This window comes from Halichoerus grypus, chromosome 7, assembly GCF_964656455.1.
Source record: "Halichoerus grypus chromosome 7, mHalGry1.hap1.1, whole genome shotgun sequence".
NCBI lineage: Eukaryota > Metazoa > Chordata > Mammalia > Carnivora > Phocidae > Halichoerus > Halichoerus grypus.
Window position 1 is genome coordinate 120,248,460 of NC_135718.1, and position 21,107 is coordinate 120,269,566.

A 21,107-nucleotide genomic window follows, 5' to 3' on the forward strand; every position below is an offset into this window, starting at 1 on the left:
CTGCTTGACTCAATAGAGTTAAATCTGACATTCATCTCTACACTTCTCTGGAACCTTGAAGGGAGGATGGGTGGAGATTCCCATAGAGTGATTTGTATTATGTATGTATTTGATAATACATAAACAATAAATTATTTTACTCTGATAGCCCTGGAAACACAAATTCACATTTTTAAGTTCATATCCTGAAACAGATAGACACTCATAGATAAAATCTGAGAGAGTTGACCTGCTCAAGATCCCCCAAACCCAGTCGAAAAGAAAAGAAGAAAAGAAAAAGAAAGAAGAAAGATTCTAGAAAGTAGACTGAAAAGGAGTGAACCCATGGCTAACAAAAGGGAAACATGAACATTCAGAAAAGCTGCAACATCTAAAACTCCATGGGAGGGGAGCCTGGGTAGCACGGTTAAGTGTCCAATTCCTGGTTTTGGCTCAGGTCATGATCTCAGGGTGGTGACCCTTCAAGGTCATGAGATGGAGTCCCGCATCAGGCTCCGCACTCAGTGTGGAGTCTGCTTAGATTCTCTCTCCCTTTCCCTCTGCCCCTCCCCACTGTGCTCACTCTTTTCTCTCTCTCTCCCTCTCTCTCTCACTAAGATAAAATATAAAATGCCATGGGAAAGCAACCATCCTAAACTTCTCCTCAAAATAAAATATTGGCTCTGGATGGCAGATTCTGCCCACTGGCCCAATCAACACTTCTCCAACCCTTTTCTAGCATGACTTCCTAAACATTAGAGGTCAGAAGGCAAAACAACTACATTTCCCAGAATTCCCTGCAGCTAGCTAGCATATCTGCATGCGCCCCAGCTGCTGACGAACAAATACACAATGACTTGGAAGGTGTAAGAACATAAAGATGTATAGGCTGTGAGACTCTCCCGAAGGAACAGTGGTAGAGGCCCCTGTTTCCTGCAGCAGCATCAGTGGGGACTCCAGGGTCCAGGCAGCCCAGAGGCGCGGCAGCACCCCAGCACTATCCACTCAAGTTGGAACCTGGGCAGATGCCACGGTTTTGCTCTGGGAATTGTTCCTGGAAGTTCACTTCATGCTCGTCCCTACAGTCCTTCTGACTACTCTAAAATCTCCTTACATCCCTGCAATAAATTCCTTTCTGCTTAAACTGCCTAGTGTGGGTTCTATTGTCTGCAATGGCATCTTGACCAACATACTTCAGAAGGAATTTTTCTTCTGATTGCAATCCCACTCCAGCTATATAACAGAACCCACTACGAAAATAATTCACTTTGAAGAACACTATTCTGAAATAAGTCTATTCAGTGGAGGAAAATAAAATGGAACAAAACACCAGCTAGGTCAGTCCAAGGAGGTTCTAGAACTGAATAATGAAGGCAGTGAGTGTGTCACATTCACAAGTACATCGATTTATATATTTCAAACCCAAACAGAAAATGATCTACCTTACCCACCAAGCTGTAATTTTCATTACCATAACTCTTTTTTCCCTCAGATAGAGGAAACAATAGAGAGCTGAATGTACTGTATATTACTATTTTCCTTACCCTCATACCCAGCATTTTTCAAAAAAAGAAATATAACAGAAATGCTAGACACTTTTGTGTATCTATTTCCTAAATAGCATTATGTTCATATTATTTACTTCAAGAACATACCTAAGATCTCATCACATTGAGCAAAATTATCTCTGAACAGAGAAAACCTTTGTAAGATACTTGAGTCCAGAAATGTTTCCCTGCATGTTCAAAGGCAGCAAGCTCACCTTAATGCCTATAAATCTCCAAAGGAGAAAGAAAAAAAGAGAGACAGAGAGAGAGAACTAATTTGTACGAATTCTGCCAAGAAGCACTGCTCTCTGGATGAACTCAGGTTAATGATTCATTTAGCAATTATTGGAATAGTTTTATCTTTCAACAGATGTTTTGCTATGTCTAAAATAATTTGAACTAAATTATTTTACTGCTCACAATTTCCAGAGACAACACTCGTCCCCCAACCAACATTTCCTTAAAGATAAAATGTTTTGGGGTGCCCGGCTGGCTTAGTAGGTAGAGCAGCCGACTCTTGATCTCAGAGTTGTGAGTTTAAGCCCCATGTTGGGTGTGAAGCCTACAAAAAAATAAAATAAAATGATAAAATGTTTTCATTAACAAAACTTTTTTTTCTATAAATAATAAAGTCTCTGCTTAAATTTTTTTGCCATCCTGCACAGGTAAAGAAGATGCTCACAAGGGTGGGGATGCCATCAACAGGGCCAGCACAAACTACAATTATTCTACACTATATCATTCCTAGTCACTTAACTGGCCCTCATGATCTAAGCCTTATAAATCCATCCAGGGTATGATGGGAGCAAGGAGGTGTTCTACAGAAGAAGAGAGATTCTCTCAAGATGACTTAATTAAATCAAGAAGACCTAAATTCTTTGAATCTCCTCAACCCAACTAACAACCTAAATTCAGTAACATTCTCTGGCTAATCCTCTACCTACCTACTTCCTAGAAGTTGCTCCAGATTATTCAAGACTTATGCATATACTTGATTAAACATGTATAGATTCTGTCTCCCTGCCTTGTCTACTCTTTATTTCTCCTTTTCTTCCTGAAGCTAACAAAGAGAATCAAATTTTTAAAAAGAAATATTACATTCTAGTATAAAGTCAAAGGCACAAAAACTATATTCTTTTCCCCACACCTCTCAAACTGGAAAAACTATATTTTCTAGAAGATATATGGAGAAATGAGTTGTAAACAAGTTATAAGGCTGATAAATAAGTTAGGGATCATGACCAAACAAAGTAATAGAACAGGATGGCTAGATAGCAAATTATTTACATAAGATTTCCCAGCTACAAACTCTGCTAATAAATCCTGCATCCCATTAGTGTCGCTTCTCTCGAATACCAAAAAGACAAAGTGAGTCACAGTAAACATGGAAAAAAAAAATGGTCCTCCACACTTTGGAAGCCTTGGCCCCTAACATGGCCCTCCCGCACAGAGGATTTGCTTTCTGCTTAGGAAGTCTGCACATATTCAAGGAAACTAGTTAATCCACAACATCTCTACAGTGGGCAAACATGAGCAAACTGGAACTCCAGGTAGAATCCCCAAATGTTAAAGGTCCCCAAGGCAGAAGGCCAATTAAGAAAGATTTGAGCGATAAAAGAGAGAAAAAAGAAAAACATTTTTGTCATCTATCCAGGGGGACAGGAGGGGAAGTCTTCATAACCCCAGATATCATTTTTCTTCTTGAATTTTACACACTGAAAGACCAGGAAAGTGGGCAGAGTATGTGAAGGGTTCTCCCACACACCTTTTCCATCTGTCCCCTTTGCCCATCAGCTGCCCAAGCTCTCAAAGAGAGACCTCCCTGTGAAACAGAAAATACATATATTGGTCTCTGCCCCCAGTGCCTGCACAGAGCTCCTAAAACCCTTATAATTTCTTGTGATAAGAGCATTGGGAGAATTTTTTGTTCTAATACTTGGTCTTTGACCCTGGATCCTGACACAGGGCTCCTAATTCCCTTGGAATTGTCTGGGTGAGAGGAGCATCTTTTGTTGTAATAAGGTGACTCTTGGTGGGTTCCTGGAGGAGGGCTGCTCACCAGAAAGACCAAGCCAGGATTAGAAGCTTGGAATTTTCCACCCCACCCCCCATTCTCCAGAGAGGGGAGACAGGCTGCAAATCAACTGAATGATCATGCCTATGTAAGGAAGCCTCTATAAAAATCCCAAAAGTGGAGGGTGGGGGGATGGGTTAGCCCGGTGATGGGTATTAAGGAGGGCATGTACTGCATGGAGCACTAGGTGTTATACGCAAACAATGAATCATGGAACACTACATCAAAAACTAATGATGTAATGTATGGTGACTAACATATTAAAATTTTTAAAAAAATTCCCAAAAGTACCAGTTTCACAGAACTTCTAGGTTGGTGAACTCATGGCAGTGCTGGGAGAGGGGTGCTCCTGGAAAGGGCATAGAAGCCCCACACCTCTTCCCACAGGCCTTGCCTATGCACTTCTTCCATCTGGATGTTCACGTGTACCTTTTATCATATCTTTCTATAATAAACTCATTTCCCCCCAACCCTCCCATGAAGAATGGCTAAAAACCCTGGATGTAATTATAAAACAAATTTAAAAGACTCTGAAAGATGGAAAGAAGAAAGCAGCCTGGCTAGGAAACTCAGGATTTGAGGAATGACATGAACAAAATAAAATAACTCACAGATGGGCTTCACAGTGGAGGTAGAGGATACAGGAAAGAATCATCGAACATAAAGATAGGTCAATAGAAATTACACAGTCTGAATAACAAAGAGGCTGAGAAAATAAACAGAGCCTCAGGGATCTGAGGTACAATTATAAAAAATATAACGTTCATGTCACTGGAATCCTAGAAGGAAAGGGGAAAAAATGTGGGGCTGAAAAAAAATTCAAAGAAATAATGGCTACAAATTTCACAAATTTGGCAAAAGGCATAAACCTACGGAGTTGAATGAACCCAATCAAATTAAATATACCAATTAAAAGAAAATGGGAGAATGAATTTTTAGGAACTGATCCAAATCTATGCTGCCTGCAAAAAATTCACTTCAAATATAACACAAATATAAGGATAGAAAAGGATACACCATACAAAAGAAAGCAGCAGTCACTAAATTAATATCAGATCAAGTGGACTTCGGTGAAAGAAAATCACGAAGATCATTAAATTATGATAAAAGGGTCAATCCAACAAGAAAATGTAGCAACCCTTGGTGTATGTACCAAAAAACAGAGCTGAAATATCCATGAAGAGGGGCGCCTGGGTGGCTCAGTCGTTAAGCGTCTGCCTTTGGCTCAGGTCATGATCCCAGGGTCCTGGGATCGAGCCCCGCATCGGGCTCCCTGCTCCACGGGAAGCCTGCTTCTCCCTCTCCTACTCCCCCTGCTTATGTTCCCACTCTCGCTGTGTCTCTCTCTGTCAAATAAATAAATAAAATCTTTTTTAAAAAAATGAAATATCCATGAAGAACTGACAGAAAAGGAGAAACAGACAAATCTACAATTACAGTTAAGACTTCAACACCCCTCTCTCTCAACAGTTGATAAAACTGCTAGACAGAAAATCGAGGATACAGGAAAACTTACCACCAACCAACAAGATCTAATCAACATTTATAGGACATTCCATCCAACAGCATCAGAACACACATTCTTTTTAAGTACCCATGGAACATTCACTAAGATAGACTTCATCCTGAGCCATAAAACAAATCAACAAATTTAAAAGAATTTCATCATACAGAGTGTATTCTCTGACCACAATGGCATCAAACTAGAAATCAGTACCAGAAAGATAACAGGAAAATCTCCAAACACTTAGAAATTAAGCAACATACTTCTAAATAACCCATGAGTCAGAGGGGAAGTCTTGAGGGAAATAAAAAAATAGAACTGAATAAAAATGAAAGTACGATTTATCAAAATATGTAGGATGCAACTAATGCAGTGCTGGAAAAATATTTATAACACTACATATGTATATTAGAAAGAGTCAAAGTCTCAAAACTCTAAGCTACCACCTCAAGAAACTAGAAAATGAGCAAAATAAACTCAGAACAAGTACGAAGAAGGAAATATAGATAAGAAATCAATGAAACAGAAAACAGAATAGAGAAAAATCAGTGGAACGAAAAGCTGGTTCTTTGTAAAAATCACGTTCACAAATCTCTAGCAAATGGACAAAGAATAAAAGAGAAGGGTGCCTGGGTGGCTCAGTCGGTTAAGCATCTGCCTTCGACTCAGGTCATGGTCCCAGGATCCTGGGATCGAGTCCCACATCAGGCTCCCTGCTCAGCGGGAAGCCTGCTTCTCCCTTTCCCTCCGCCTGCCACTTCCTCCTGCTTGTGCTCTGTCTCTGTCAAATAAATAAAATCTTAAAAAAAAAAAAAGAAAAAGAATAAAAGAGAAGACAACCCAAATTAAGGATAACAGGAATGAAACAGGATATCATCAAGCTCCACAGACACTGAGGCTAATAAGGGATACTATGAACAACTCTATCTATATAAATTTGACAACTTAGATAAAATGGACTAATTCCTTGGAAAGCACAAACTACCAGAACTCACCCAATACAAAATACATCATTTTAACCACCAAAAAATTAAATTCATAGCTTAAAACGCCCTTAAAGGAAATCTCCAGTCCCAAGTAGTTCACTGAAGAATTTTATTAGACACCTGAAGATGTTCTAAGAGGGAAACACTCATTTTATAAGTCTAGCAATGAACACATGAAATCTGAAGTTAAAAGTACAAGACTACATATAACCGCTCAAAATCAGACAGTACCAAAAAAAGAGAGGGGGGGAGGGAGAGAGAAAGAGAGAACTAGAGTCCAATATCCCTCATGAACATAATCACCAAAATTCTCAACAGAATATTAACAAATGGACTCCAGCAATATGAAAAATACATTATACACCACAACCAAGTGAGTTTATCCCAGGCATATAAGGCTGGTTTAATATTGAAAAGTTAATCAAAGTAACCCACCGTATTAACATATTCTTTTTTTTTTTTTTTAAGATTTTATTTATTTGTCAGAGAAGGAGCGTGAGAGCACAAGCAGGGGGAGCAGCCGGCAGAGGGGGAAGCAGGCTCCCCGCTAAGCAAGGAGCCTGATGAGACCTGAGCTAAAGGCAGACGCTTAACCAACTGAGACACCCAGGCATCCCATATTAACTTTTTTTTATTAAGAAAAATCCCATGATCATATCAATTGATGCGGAAAAATTATCTGACAAAACTCAATACTCATTCATAAAAACTCTCAAAAAACTATGAATAGAGAGGAACATCCTCAACTTGATAAAGAACATCTACAAAAAATATACAGAAACATCAAACTTAATGGTGAAGTCTGAATGGTTAAGAATAAGAAAAAGACAAGGATGTATACTCTCATCACTCTTATTCAACATAATACTGGGAATCCTAGCCAGTACAATAAGAAAATGCAAGTTATACAGATTGAAAATGAAGAAATAAAACTGTCCTGATTTGCAGATGACATGGTTGTCTATGTAGAAAATCTCAACAAACCTATCAAAAAAGGGAGAAAAAATACTTCCTGTAATAAATGAGTTTAGAAAAGTCATAGGATACAAGATCAAAATATAAAAGTCAATTATACTTCTATATACTAGCAGTTAACATGTGGAAATTGAAATTAAAACTGTAAGACCATTTATAATTGCTCAAAAAATAAAATACTTAGGAGTGCCTAGCTGGCTCAGTCAGTACAGCATGCAAGTTTTGATCTTGGAGTCGTGAGTTCAAGCCCCACACGTGGCATAGAGTTTGCTTAAAATAAATAAATAAATTTAAGTGTTAAGAAAAATAGAATACATAGGTATAAATCTAACAAAACATGTATGAAATCTGTACGCTAAAAACTACAAGACACTAATGGAAGAAATAAAGAGGTAAACAGAAAGATCTGCTGCCTTCATGGGCTGGAAGATTCAACATAGTAAAAACACCAATTTCCCCCAAATTGATCTAACATTTTAATAGAATGCCTATCAAAATCCCAGCAAAATGTTTTGTAGATACAGAAAAGCTTGTTCTAAAATGTATATGGAAAAGCAAAGGAACTAAAGGAGCTAAAACAATTTTTTAAAAATATTTTATTTATTTATTTGACAGAGACACAGCGAGAGCGGGAACACAAGCAGGGGGAGTGGGAGAGGGAGAAGCAGGCTTCCCGCTGAGCAGGGAGCCCCGACGTGGAGCTTGATCCCAGGACCCTGGGATCATGACCTGAGCCGAAGGCAGACGCTAAACGACTGAGCCACCCAGGCGCCCCGAGCTAAAACAATTTTGAAAAAGAATAAAACTAATAAGATTATATAACCTGATGTTAAGACTTACCAGTAATCAAGAGAATGTGGCATTCGTGGAGAGACAGCTACACAGATCAATGGAACAGAAATGAGAACCCAGAAATAGAGCCATACTAGTCTGGCCAATTGATTTTTGACAAAGGTACAAAAACAATTCAATGGAAGAAGAATAGTCTTTTCAATAAATGGTGCTGTAGCAACTGGACATCCATAGCAAAAAAAATAATAAATAAACCTCTACGTAAGTAATACAAAAATTAACTCGGGTGCCTGGCTAGCTCAGTTGGTAGAGTATGTGACTCTTAATCTTGGGGTTGTGAGTTTGAGCCCCAAATTAGGTATACAGATTACTTAAAAATAAAATCTTTAAAAAATTTAACTCAAAATGGATCATGGATTTAGATGTAAAATGCAAAACTATGAAACTTTTGGGGAAAAAATGGAAAATCTTTGGGCCATACAACCAGGCCAAGAATTCTTAGAAATGATACCAAAAGCATAATCCATAAGAGGAAAAAAAAAAAAATCAATAAACTGAATTTCTGTGAAAGACCCTAAGAGGATGAAAAGCAAGCTACTGACAGAAAAAAAATATTTGCAAATCACCTATCTGACAACAGACTAGTATCTAGACTATATAAAGAACTCTCTAAACTCAACACTAAAAACAAAACAATCCAGGGAGAAAACTGGCAAAAGACATGAACAGTACTTCAGCAAAGAGAATATACGGATGACAAAGAAGTGCATGAAAAGATATTCAACATCACTGTCAGGGAAATGCAAATTAAACCAGGAGATATCACTGCACATCTATGAGAAAAGCTAAAATTTGAGTGTTGATAATACCAGATGCGGGCAAGTATGCAGACAAACTAAGCATCTCATGCATTGCTAATAGGAATGTAAAATGGTAGAGCCATTCTGAAAAAAACAGCTTGGACAGCTCATTGTAAAATTAAACATACACTTATACCATCCAACAATCAAGCTCCTGGGTATTTATCCCTGAGAAATGAAAACTTGTGTCCAAACAAAACCTGTAATCAAATATTCGTATCAGATGTATTCATAATAGCCAAAAACTAGGAACAACCAAAATGCCCTTCAACAATGGAATGGTTAAACAAGCTGCGGTCCATCTGTGTCGCGGACCCTGCAATGAAAAGGAATGAACTACTGATACACACAACTCGATGGATCTCAAGGGCATTATGCTGGGTGGGGAAGAAAAACAAAACAAAAAAAAGCCAGTCTCAAAAGATTACATACTATATGATTCCATTTGTACAACATTCTTCAAATGACAAAATTATGAGATGGAACACAACAGTGGCTTCCATGCGTTAGGGATGGGGAGAGCAGGATAGGTGTGTCTAGAAAGAAGCAGCAAGAGGGAGTTCTTTGTGGTTCTGTATCTTGCTTGTGTTGGTGGTTAGGGGATAGCAAAGGAAAGGAATGGGACTGTACTCCAAGTCCCAATATACAAAAGGGATAAAACTGGAATTTCTGTGGTTGAACCAGGACGGGGTATAGAGACAGACAGCCTTCTGCTTCGCCCCCTAATGGTGGCTCCAGAAGCAGCTGTGAATACAAAGGTCTTTGAAGACTCTCAGAGTGGATGACTCAGACTTCTCATTTGCATACCCATAGTACCCTGCATAGAGTACAATCTTTTCAAATTTTAAAAGAATATTTCTTCCAACTGGACATTTCTAACTATGAAAAGTTTACTTACAGAATTTCTTGTGCAAACTAAGTAGGGAGTAGCACTCATGGATAAAGAGCCACCCTCACTGAACTAGGAGTTGCAGTTACTGGAGTAGTGAGATTGGGGAAACTACACTCATACTCCAGTTTCTCTTCAAAACGCATAAATCTTTCGCCTTTTACTAAAGATTTCCGTGGAGAGAAACAATTCTGAGTCTTTGAACAATTTTTTGAGGCCTTGCTTTTGGGCAAGGCTACATTATTTGTTACAAAAAAAGATTTAACTTTGAGAATGAAGACACATTTTAATATGGTATTTATTCTCTTATTACTATAAGCTTTTCTAATCAGTGACAAACCCCAGTCACTGATGAAGCTATTGAGTCTGCATGATTCCAGTTAGAAACCATATCTTTGGTAATGTCTGAAACTAGATCTTAAGGGCCTGCATACCCCCCACAGGATTAGAGAATTTCTGGTTGCCTGAATCCCTGTCTACGTAAGGTCCTATCTCTGGAAGGAAACTTCTTTGCAAGGCAGTGGCACAAGTTTCCAAAGGATTTTGTTGGGCTCACAGGTCTGGTTTCTACCGCCTGCCTAGTAAGTGACTGTGTGCATGACAGACTTGGTCTGAGATTTGCTTTCATGAAACCTGGGAGCAAAATTATGATGAACTAACTAGCCCTCACCCACCTGGAACAGCATCTTCACATCTCCCACAGGCCCCATGAGCTCACTCCTACCCTGAAGCTGCTTCTAACTTCTTTTTAACAGAGACTTATCACCTGTCATGTTATGATTAACCTTTTAAGGAATGCTGACAGACACTACTTTTAGGGGATGTACTGAGAGAAAGAAGGGTTTCCCCTCCTCCCCGCATCTTTCCCCAAATTTCAGCTCCAAGACACAGTTCAAACTGCCTGGGCTGATCTCTGCTGCTTCTTTCCGAATCCTGTTAGAATAGTTATATAAAGTATGTTGTATAAATTAAGGAAAGTTAGCATTTGAACGTGCTAATGGGAAATGCAGTCCCAGACGGCTGCAATTCAAATAATTCCAATATTGGTATCTAAAGCTGCACCTGAGAGTTTATTAGCATAAGCAATGTTAGAAATAAATAATTTACAAATGAAGAAAGTGGTGTTCAATATATGTGGGGGGTTGGCGATTTTCTCAGGCTCTAATACTCTTGTAAGGATGAGGCATGTGTCCCTTGGGCCGGCACCCAGAGCTTCAGGGATAATCACCCTAAGTCTAGCCCTCCTTTGGTTCTGTGTCCCTTTACTTCCTAAGACTATCCCTGATCAGGCTAGCAGAGCGTCTGCTCTCAACCACAGGGTAGGACTGCCTCAGCCTCAGATAAATCTTCCTGCAAAGTGCTGGTTGGAGTACCTAAAGACAGAGAACAGAGGCTTCTCGAGCTTTCAGGAACAGGTTTGATGGCAAGTTTTGTACCTGCCTACTGATAAGTATTGCACACAAGGCACAATTCAGCTCTAGACTCTTTCCTTATAACATACCACTTGGCAGCACAGTTGTGGGACAGGAAGACATTTAATTCCCTCCAACTGCTGGAATCCACCAAGAATAAAACCAAAGAATTTGATTTTTGTTGAACCACCAAACAGGCGTGGGTCAGTTCAAAACATGACCCTTCTGTTCAAAGCTCAGCTCAAATCCATCTCGTCCAGGGAGCCTTCCCTGGTCATTCCAAGGCTAGAGAGTCTCCCAGCAATTTTTGGCTATGCTAACAGGAGACATTCATGCACATGGAAACTCTTGGACAAGAGACAGTCACACACATGGAAACACTTTGTTAAATGTAATGCCAGGACACACAAACAGGGCCAACTGTCCTGGTTGTATATAACTGGTATTCTCTTTGGCTTGACTGATGCCTCTCCCCTTTGTTAAATACATGGTGCATCATCTCTGTTGAAGCTGTAGGTCAGCCTGGCATTCTCAGGGGAAAGAAACCACACCTGTTACTTCCCTGAACCCCTGCAGCCTGGGCCACAAAGCAGTGGGTAAGCAAACAGTCACGTGTAAACTCCCTGGTTTGTGGCTGAGAAACGTCTCACTCAAAACCTATATCCCCACCACGAGACCTGACTCAGCTTTCATGGGGAACACCCACCCTTCTCTCTACACATCAAGAAGAAAACCCAGCAGGGATGAGACTAGGTAAGAGTGTACTGACAGGTAAAGAGCAGGAGTTCTTTATGTTAACCAGAGGGAATCAGGCCCAACGTGTGCTCAGAAACCTTCCTCCCATCACCAGTCTGCGGGTTTCTTGGCCCTACCACGTGGAGATTCTTCAGCCCACATCCTCTTCGCCTGAGGGGCTGGCAGAGAGCACAGGAATCTGCCTCTGCTGGGCAGCCCCTCTGTGAAGGGGCAAAGCTGCATAAAATCCAATTTTCTGTTAATAAGGACAGGCTGAAAGTTCTCATGCACAGCCAAACTGCTTATTAATCTGCTCCCATCAGATGGAGGGAGGTAGAGATATAATAAGAACACTGGAATCATCTCTGAGGGGCTACAGCTTAATGAAAAGGAGGTAAAACCTAAACTCTCTACACCTGCCAGAATTTAGACACATGCAACAAAGCCAGTGTTGCTGAGGGACCAATGTTCCTTTACAATAAGCCCCCAATGAGATAGGCCTGTTCACCTTAACCCAACAAACACTACCGGACGCCTACTAAATGTCAGGCAGGGGGAGGAAGAGATGAAAGATCCTCTGACATCTCAAACAGATAACTGTTAGATAACAGAGATTCAGGAAAGAGTCCTGGGAATGGAACTCATAGGAGAGAGAGAAATCGATGCCAACCGGAGGTTAGAGCAAGGAGAGAGGAGTCAGGGAAGGTTCCCTGGGGGCTGTTCCCCGAGCACAGGGGCATGCACACCAGTCTGCAGGAACTGTCATGGGTAGGAAACATCAAGGCATCTTCAGGGGATGGCAGACAATCCTGTTACTTTGCAGCAAAGGGTGACCACAAGGATCTGCGGGGCCGACAAAAGGGAGGGTCAGCGGACAAATGGGGCTGAATGTCAGCTATGGAGTCCGCACTTTATACTATAAGAAATGGGGAGCATGAATGGCTTCTGAGTAACATTATGAGACATTAACCCCAGGGATGCACAAACCTTGTGGGGGGGGGGCGGGGGAAAGGAGGTAAGATAAGGGGAGGTGCAGGGTGGGCCAGGCAGGAACATCACAAGGGTCCTGAGAGAGGCCCCCAGAAGAAAGGACAGTGGCCTGAACCCGTTCACAGTAACTGTCCGCTGCCTTCTGAATAAAGTCCACACTCCACATATGGTGCCCAAAGCCTTGGTGGTCGGCTTCTATCTATCTTGTACCATCCTCCCCCCAACACCCAGCCTCCCAGCCAAGCTATTCTCGCTCTCTCTCATCCAGGTCTGAATACATGCTCTGCCCTTCACCCACCTTTCCCCCCAGACCGCAGCTGGAATTACCGTGGATCCAAATCATATGCACCCCCAGCTTCTGCACAGCCCCCAGAGGGTTGCATCACCTGCCTCACGGCCCAATCATCATCTTCCCCCAAATCCAGAACCCAGTGAGGAGAGAGACTGAGCCCAGAATGTCCTGGCCTCCCAGCACCCAGTCCACCCCCTGGAAGCCTCTCACACAGTGGGTGCTCAAGGAGTATTTGTTCAGGGAATCAAACAGAGCTTGTTGTTTTTTTAAAGTATTGAAATACAGGGGCGCCTGAGTGGCTCAGTCATTAAGCGTCTGCCTTCAGCTCAGGTCATGATCCCAGGGTCCTGGGATGGAGCCCTGCACTGGGCTCCCTGCTCAGCGGGAAGCCTGCTTCTCCCTCTCCCACTCCCACTCCCCCCTGCTTGTGTTCCCTCTCTCGCTGGGTCTCTGTCAAATAAATAAAATCTTTAAAAAATATAAAACAAAATAAAGTATTGAAATACAGAGGAATTAAAAAAAAATGAGCTGAATCTTAAAATCTGTAGAGGCGAAACTTGAGTGCTAAATACTGGGTCTCGGGGTGCCTGGGTGGCTCAGTCATTAGGTGCCTGCCTTCAGCTCAGGTCATGATCCCAGGGTCCTAGGATCGAGCCCCACATCGGGCTCCCTGCTCCGCAGGAAGCCTGCTTCTCCCTCTCCCACTCCCCCTGCTTGTGTTCCCTCTCTCGCTATGTCTCTCTCTGTCAAATAAATAAAATCTTTAAATAAATAAATAAATAAATACTGGGTCTGTACTTTAGAAAAGTACCTCTTTTCACATTCAAAGACTTAGGTGATCAAGCTTCCCTCCTCTGATCTTGTCTTTTCTTCCTCACCCTTGTGACAGGCACTGAAAATTCCCCTCTGATTCTACTTCTGGAAGAACTTATTATCTGCGAGGATGCCCCCATTTCAGAATCTGCCGCAGGAAGGAGCGTCCTCAGAAAAGGAGGAGGAATGGATTACGTGCAAAATTTTTTGTAAGACATTAGGCTTTTGAGAGCTCCTTTCAGTAGCAATCCCCGTCTAGATTTAAATGTTTCTCTGTAGAACATTACCTGCTTGCCAGAGAAGGGGAATCAACAAATCTTAACTCTGAAACAAGGATGTTTTCCGTGCAAGGAAAAACATAACCACCACCGCAAAAACACATTTTGGGCATCCATTCTGCACCAGGCACACACAGGCTGGGTGCTCTCCATCCAGCATCTCTTTCCCCACAACCTCCCCTTTCCATGCTCCAGATAACAAAACTGAGGCTCGGAGGAGCTAAAGGATTTTCCAAAATGCAGTAAACTGCATTGTGAACTCAAGTCCATCCAACTCCAAACCTGTGCTCCTTCCGTTATGCCAACTACCTTGAATCAGAAATAATAAAAGGGGAAAAAATTCATGACAGTACAACCCAACATAGAGCTTCATTTGTTATCAGTTTGATTCAGACCCTGTCCCGATTTACTACAGTCAAGCAAGGCACATGGCACTAAAAAGTTTCCTTTATCGATTGGGACCACTAGCCAGAAAACTAGCACGAAAAAAAAAGACAAGGGGACCACCAGACACCAAGACAGAGAATGGCCCAAAATGGAAAGGGACCAGGCAGGCCCCAGCCCTGGCCACCCACAGGCTCCCAGCACACACCTGCGCCAGGAAGCCACTGGTTCCTGCAGGAAGGGGCCCTTCCAGGCCAGGAAGAGCAGACATTGCAAAGGAGGATGCAAATGCCTCCGCGTGTGGGACGTGAGCAGGCGACTGCACCTACACGAGCTCCCCACCCCCACATCCGGCATCTCGGCAAGTGCCATCAGCATCATGCCAAAGACATTACCAGGCCCAAAGGCATTCCCGATTTCAGCCCCAGACCCCCTTCACTATCCTCAGTGAAGCTTCACCTCGATCAGCATCTCCCTAATACCTCCTTCCCTTTTCCAATCACAGCGAGCCCCTCTGGAACATCTCCTCTACTGATGACCCTGCCCAATCCCACCACTCTGTGTAGCTCAGCTGTACAGAAGCAGTTTGTGATGGGCTGTGCCACGGTGGTCTCTCCCTGCTCTGACTATAAACACCGTCCCACTCCGCATTTACCTACACATCTCTCTACAGGCAGTTAGTACTGATGCATTTTACTCCAATGTTACAACTCGGCACAGTGGTATTCACTCTTTCCTGCAGTTACATTCAACAAAATACTCACCTCTTCTATTCTAGGCACTAAAGATACCAGATTGATTAAATCCCAGCCCTGTCCCTGTGGGACTCACAGTCTAGTGGAGGATGGATAATATAAAATACAACTGTATAAATATATTCATCATTATAGGGCACAAGACACAATCCAAAGCATTATATCACATCACCCTATATATTTTCATCATTATCATTTAGCTCGATCTGTGGCTGTTAGGTTTGTTCATTTACTTACCTTCAGTCTGTCCCCATTAAGAGACAATGGGACAGGAACCTTATCTGTCTAGTAACTATTTTGTCCCCAACACTCAGTACAGACTTGGGCCCAGAAACAGACTCATTAAAAGTATTATGTGTGGAAGGGGATAAAGAGAGAGGCAGGGAAGTGTCAGGAACAATGAGCACTAAACCCAGCTCAGAGGTCCAGGCAATGCTTCTGTGACAGAGAGCTAACTGGGCTCAGATATGACAAGGGAATACGGACCAGACAGGGAAGGGGAGAGAAACAATCCAGAAGAGGAAACAGGCTGAGCAAAAGAAATGGCAAATCAGAAATGGCAGAGGCTGTTTGGGGAGAGCCCCTAAATACTGCGATAGACCAGTTGTTCTCAAAGACACCGGTCAGTGCCGGGAGACATTTTTGATTGTCCTGACCTGGGTCAGTAGTTGCCTCTGGGGTATACTAGGCAGAGCCAGGGAGACTGTGAAACGTCCTACAATGTACAGAACAGCTCCCCCACAACAGAGAATTATCTGGTCTAAAATGTCAGCAGTGCTGAGTTTAGCAACTGTAACATTTAAGGCACGGACTGGTCAGAGAACATTAAAGCTCTTCTCTAAAGTTCACAATTCCTACTCTCACCAAGTATCTTCTTTTGATTAGAATTTAGAGCAGGGTAGCATTTGCTTACCACCTCCCATAACCTCAAAGAAAGGAAATATACATCAAGGAGTGTCCAGAACCTATCAGGCCTCTGTATTAGCTGAAATGAGACTTTCAGCAGATATCTGTGAACTCCCTAACACTACATCTGGCCCTGGGTCTTAGGATCTTCACCAAGGACACAGTATCAATTGCCCTCATCTACTGACTATGTACCAGGACTCCTCACTTTCCCTCTAAATTCTAAGACTCTGAACTACCCACCCCAGTTGCAAGGGATGATATAGAAAGATGAGGACAAGAGGTACTCAATAGCACCAGATCAATGGATGGATGGTCTGACAAACAGAGGCATGGACAGAGATTTTTCAGAATGGAAAAGGACTGAGTCCTTGGAGCTCCAAGGGCATGTATCTGTGCTTTATGCAGTTTTTCATGAAGGCAGGGTTGTCCTGAATGTTGACACCCCCTGACCCATGCCCTGTTATGGGGGGTGGGGGGAGGGTCTATCATGGAGAATGCTTAGCAAAGGTCATCTCCCCAGGACTCTACAGCCTTGGCAGGGAGTCAAGCAGCTAGACTTGAAGGAGTGGTGACAGGAGCTGGGAAGTGAGCAAAGACAAAGCCCCTTTGTCTGGAAGTGGCACACACAGCAGGACGGAGCCTGCCCCTTGACAATGAAATCTGCCGCAGCTCGAGAACTTGCTGGGGCCTGACCCTCTGTTCAGCTGCTCATCCTGCCTTGCAATGGCCTCTCTTCTCAAGAGCTAGAAGTCTCTTAGTCCAAAATGGGTTTGTTTATTTTTGCCCCTAGCAAACAATTCAGTATTGTCTGAAATGCCTGAATTGTAATTATAAGAGGGGGAAAGAGAGAGATGTCACCATTTTTTTCTGTTGTAAGAGATCCAATAGTGAAATATTTCTAAAGAGTAGATCTTAGACACTCACTAGGGCTATCTCCTGCTACATCTCAAATTCCACCACGACAGAAGTTTCCCAGATTTCCTCATCTCTGAAGTGGGCACAATACCATCCACCTTACGGTCTTACTCATATCCTAAAAGGGCTTGTTTAAGTCAGAAACAGTTACAAATGGATGCAATGAACGAAAACTTGATTTGTGTCCAGCTTTTCAGGGAAACTTCTGGTGGGTAGAACAACAAAAGCCGGGAATGGCACCCCATGCAGGGCAGGACACTCTTCCCAGTCCCACAAGAACATGGGCCTTCCATCTAATACAGTGGCTCCATACAGAGCCAAAGCTGGAAAGAAGGGACAGATTACCCTAGAAAATCAAAATGGAAATTGAAGTAAACTTGTTGCAATTCTAAGCAAGACGTGCAACTCTCACAGTAGAAAAATATCAGCAATAGGCAGTGCCCAGCTTGGAAATGAATGGTCTTCCAAAAGCTCATTTGTAAGTTGGGTGTTTGGAACTTGGAATGCAAGCATTATTTTATGTCCCAAGCCAGCCCACAAACACTGATTGAACTTAAAATATATCTGGCACACTAAATACCTAGAGTGAAAACAGTAGAAAGCAATGTTTTTATATCATTTTAAAACTCGATCAAAATAAATAAATAAATAAAAATCTATCCAAATGCTTAGAAAAACAAATACACAGCTCATCAGTAGCCAAATATAATAGTAAGACAAAATACTGAAACCAGGTTTGAAAACTGAGAAGATTTATCATTTATCCACTAAGTACCTTCTTTAATCCTCCAAATAAAGTGCCAATCTCCAGGGCAAACTGTCGATCCAGCTCCTCTTCATGTTCTGACAAGAAAAACAGTGTTTCATTAGTCAGTTTTATTTAAAACTGGGTTGGTTTAATAGGAGAACCACTAAGAGAAACTGGAATATGTTCTGAAAACCTGCCTGTGGACTGAGCTACAGACATGGGGACACGTCAGACTCCTTGACCTTCCACTCCAGTTTCCTGTGACCTAAGTTCCTGGAAATACAGAGTGGGGCTGATGGAAATGTCCCCTTCAATTTGTAGTAAGGGTCACAAACGGAGAGGGATCAAGAGAAAAAGCTTTCAGCAACAGGAACCAAGGGGGGAATTAGTGCAAATGCCTCACCTGGTTAGGTGGTGAAGAATTATTTTAAACAGATCACACCACAAAATGATGGTGATCACAGCCCCATAATATGGACATAATGCTAACAAGATTATAAAATGAAATCATATAATAGTAATAAGTATACAACTGGTTTAAAACAAAAAGCATAACAAAATATTCAAATACTTCTTAAGGGTGTACAATAACCAGGCACACACTGTGATATACCAGGAATGAAACAAAACAAGATTGGCGCAGCCTTTGCCTGGGGCTCGTGGTACCCCAAAAGGCTCAGAGTATATAAACAAGGGAAAACCAGTGCTCATCAGACCAACAAACCTACAAAACCACAGAAGAACTGAAAAGGAACTACCCAGAAAGACTGCAGGAAAACCAGGAGAGTGTGTAGTCATTAAGACATAATCCTGAAAGGACGCTGGTTTCACAGTAGGATCCAGGGGCAGAGTCACACACACACACACTAGAGGAGCCCCAACCTCCAACCATGGGCAACACTGCCCCTGGGAACAACAGCAAAGGGCGGGGTGGGAGCACTGGCCTAGGGTGCCACATGGCCCAGCTCCGGGACACATTCCCACGGCATCCCACGCAGTGCAGGGGGCGCTGTGGAGGTGGGTGACTGCAGCAGGGCTCTGGTTCTTTCTGTTACAGCTGCACACACGTCACGTTGTGTGTGCGTGAATTGTGCACAGACTCAAGTCCTAGGGAAGAGCCCACAAACAAAGGGCAAACTACTGCAATCCAACAAAGAAGTTAACAGGAACCTCCTAAAATTCATTAACACAAAGAAGGTGGGAAAACCTCTCTTCCTCTTGCCTCTTGTTTTGGCTTCACTTACATACAAATAGCAACCTCCACAAACATCAGAATTGTGCAGAACTGAAACAAAGCAGAAACTTTTTGTTTTTTTGCTTCTTTTTTAAAAAGAGTACAGAGGCACTGAAATTTACATGCGAAAGCACCAGACTTCCTGAAACTAGAATGCAGCCCCCTCTAGTGGGAAAAAGGAATCTGCGCAGGTAGGAGAAAAATGAAATCCTGTCTGGTGATGCCCAACGGAAATACTGAGACACAATTTTGAAAAGTAAAAAAAGATGAAATTTTAGTATATCTTATTTATTTCAACATGGAATCAGTATTAAACAATTACGAATGAGTCATTTTACATCCTTTTTTCTTTTTTTTTAAGATTTTATTTATTTGACAGAGAGAGAGAGAGAGAGCACAAGCAGAGGGAGTGGCAGGCAGAGGGAGAGGGAGAAGCAGGATCCCCGCAGAGCAGGGAGCTCGAGGTGGGGCTCCATCCCAGGACCCGGGGATCATGACCTGAGCCGAAGGCAGTCGCTTAACCAACTGAGCCACCCAGGGGCCCTACATCCCTTTTTCTTACTAATTCTTCAAAATCCAATACACATGTTATCCTTACAGCACATCTCAATTTGAAGTGGCCACATTTTAAGGGCTGGTACGGCTAATGGCTACAGTACTGGACAGCACAGCTCTAAACCAAAAATCCTCTCTCAGGTTTGGAGAATTTCTACAACTCCCCCTTGTCTGATTCCTTGACACAAATACTATACAACATACATTCGCAACCTCTTTGGAATCCACCCGTCTTCAAGTGGTCTTAAGTTAGCTGAAAATGCGTGGCTACAGAATTTGGTTGATAGAGGAGAAAGGCCGGCTACAGAATTTGGTTGATAGAGGAGAAAGGCCGTTGAGAACCTGTAGTGGGAAATCTTTCCCTAAAGAGCTTCGGCCCTCAGAATTTCTCTGATGAGGCCCTTCAGCGAGAGATCCTATATTCTCACTCAGGGCAAGAGTTTTCATCGTACCTCACATACACTCAAGCAAAAGGACGCTGCAAACGGAGAGAAGCCTTCTCTGCCTGAGCAATTTTCTCCACACCACACAGGCCTGACTCTCAGGCAGAACCAGCTCTTTCTTCGAGGTGCCCTCGTTCTATTTCCCAAAATTCAGCGCTCCACAAAACTGCCTCAGAGCATAGAAATGAAGCAATTTCTGTTGATGAGCCCTCATTACTAAATCAGCTGTTGATTCTCCCCACCCCAACCACCACCCAACAAGAGGATACATCAAAGCCCCATTCTACCTACTGAGTGAGAGGATTTGCATTTTAATCGATGTCAATGAGCTGTGGTGGTAAACCATTTACTTTAAAGTGCTAACTAACCTACCCCTTTCACCCTCAACATTTTGATAGGAAATCATTTCTGGGGTGGGGTGGGGGGTAATTAGAGGGCAATAATCAGGAAGAGGAGGAGACACACACACACACCCTCGTCTGACACGAGCCACTGCCGAGGACCAGCACACCCAATCATGGCTTCACATGTCCTGCTGTTTCTATGCATTTGAAAGATTCCAATCAGCTCCTACTGACTCTTTATTTCTCTAGGAAGCCGGTGGGGACAGCAGACTGTGGCAGTGAATGAGTAGAGGGAGGGAGCAGAAAAGATGGGCTTCTCCAGATAAAAGAATTTAACGATAACCAACTCTCAAAAATTCATATGAAATGTCATATAGAAGGATGAGAAGGTGCTGGTTTTCCCATGACAACTCTTAAGAACTGGGGCCCCCTCCTCCCCTCTCCCAAATCCCATTCAGGGAATGAAAAGTTGATGTAGAAATAGCCCAAGCAAAATCAAATCATATATGTAAATAGGATACAAAGCAACATACAATATAAATGGCCTTCAAATCTCCCAAATAAGGCTGCTCATCTGTTACTCACCTGAAAGAATTCTGGGGTCTATCAAGGCAAGCCACCAGGCACGCAATTTGCATGGGAATCCTTGGGGCTCCCGAGAGAGGTGGAAGTGCCCCAGACTGAGATGCAAACA

The 21,107-nt window shown here is 42.5% G+C and overlaps 1 protein-coding gene and 1 non-coding gene across 6 annotated transcripts in view; one reads left to right on the forward strand and one right to left on the reverse strand.

Moving 5' to 3' along the window:
* Nucleotides 1–21,107, reverse strand: part of HHAT (hedgehog acyltransferase) — a 331,516-nt gene that overhangs the window by 274,204 nt on the left and 36,205 nt on the right. For all 5 annotated transcript variants that reach the window (XM_078078155.1, XM_036095714.2, XM_036095719.2 and 2 more), the window contains one exon: nucleotides 17,865–17,932. In XM_078078155.1, coding sequence (XP_077934281.1) covers nucleotides 17,865–17,932 — 68 coding nt within the window. The remainder of the gene's footprint in view (nucleotides 1–17,864; nucleotides 17,933–21,107) is intronic.
* Nucleotides 9,726–9,843, forward strand: LOC118537963 (U5 spliceosomal RNA). Its single transcript, XR_004918376.1, has one exon. It is a non-coding gene; the product is annotated as a U5 spliceosomal RNA (small nuclear RNA).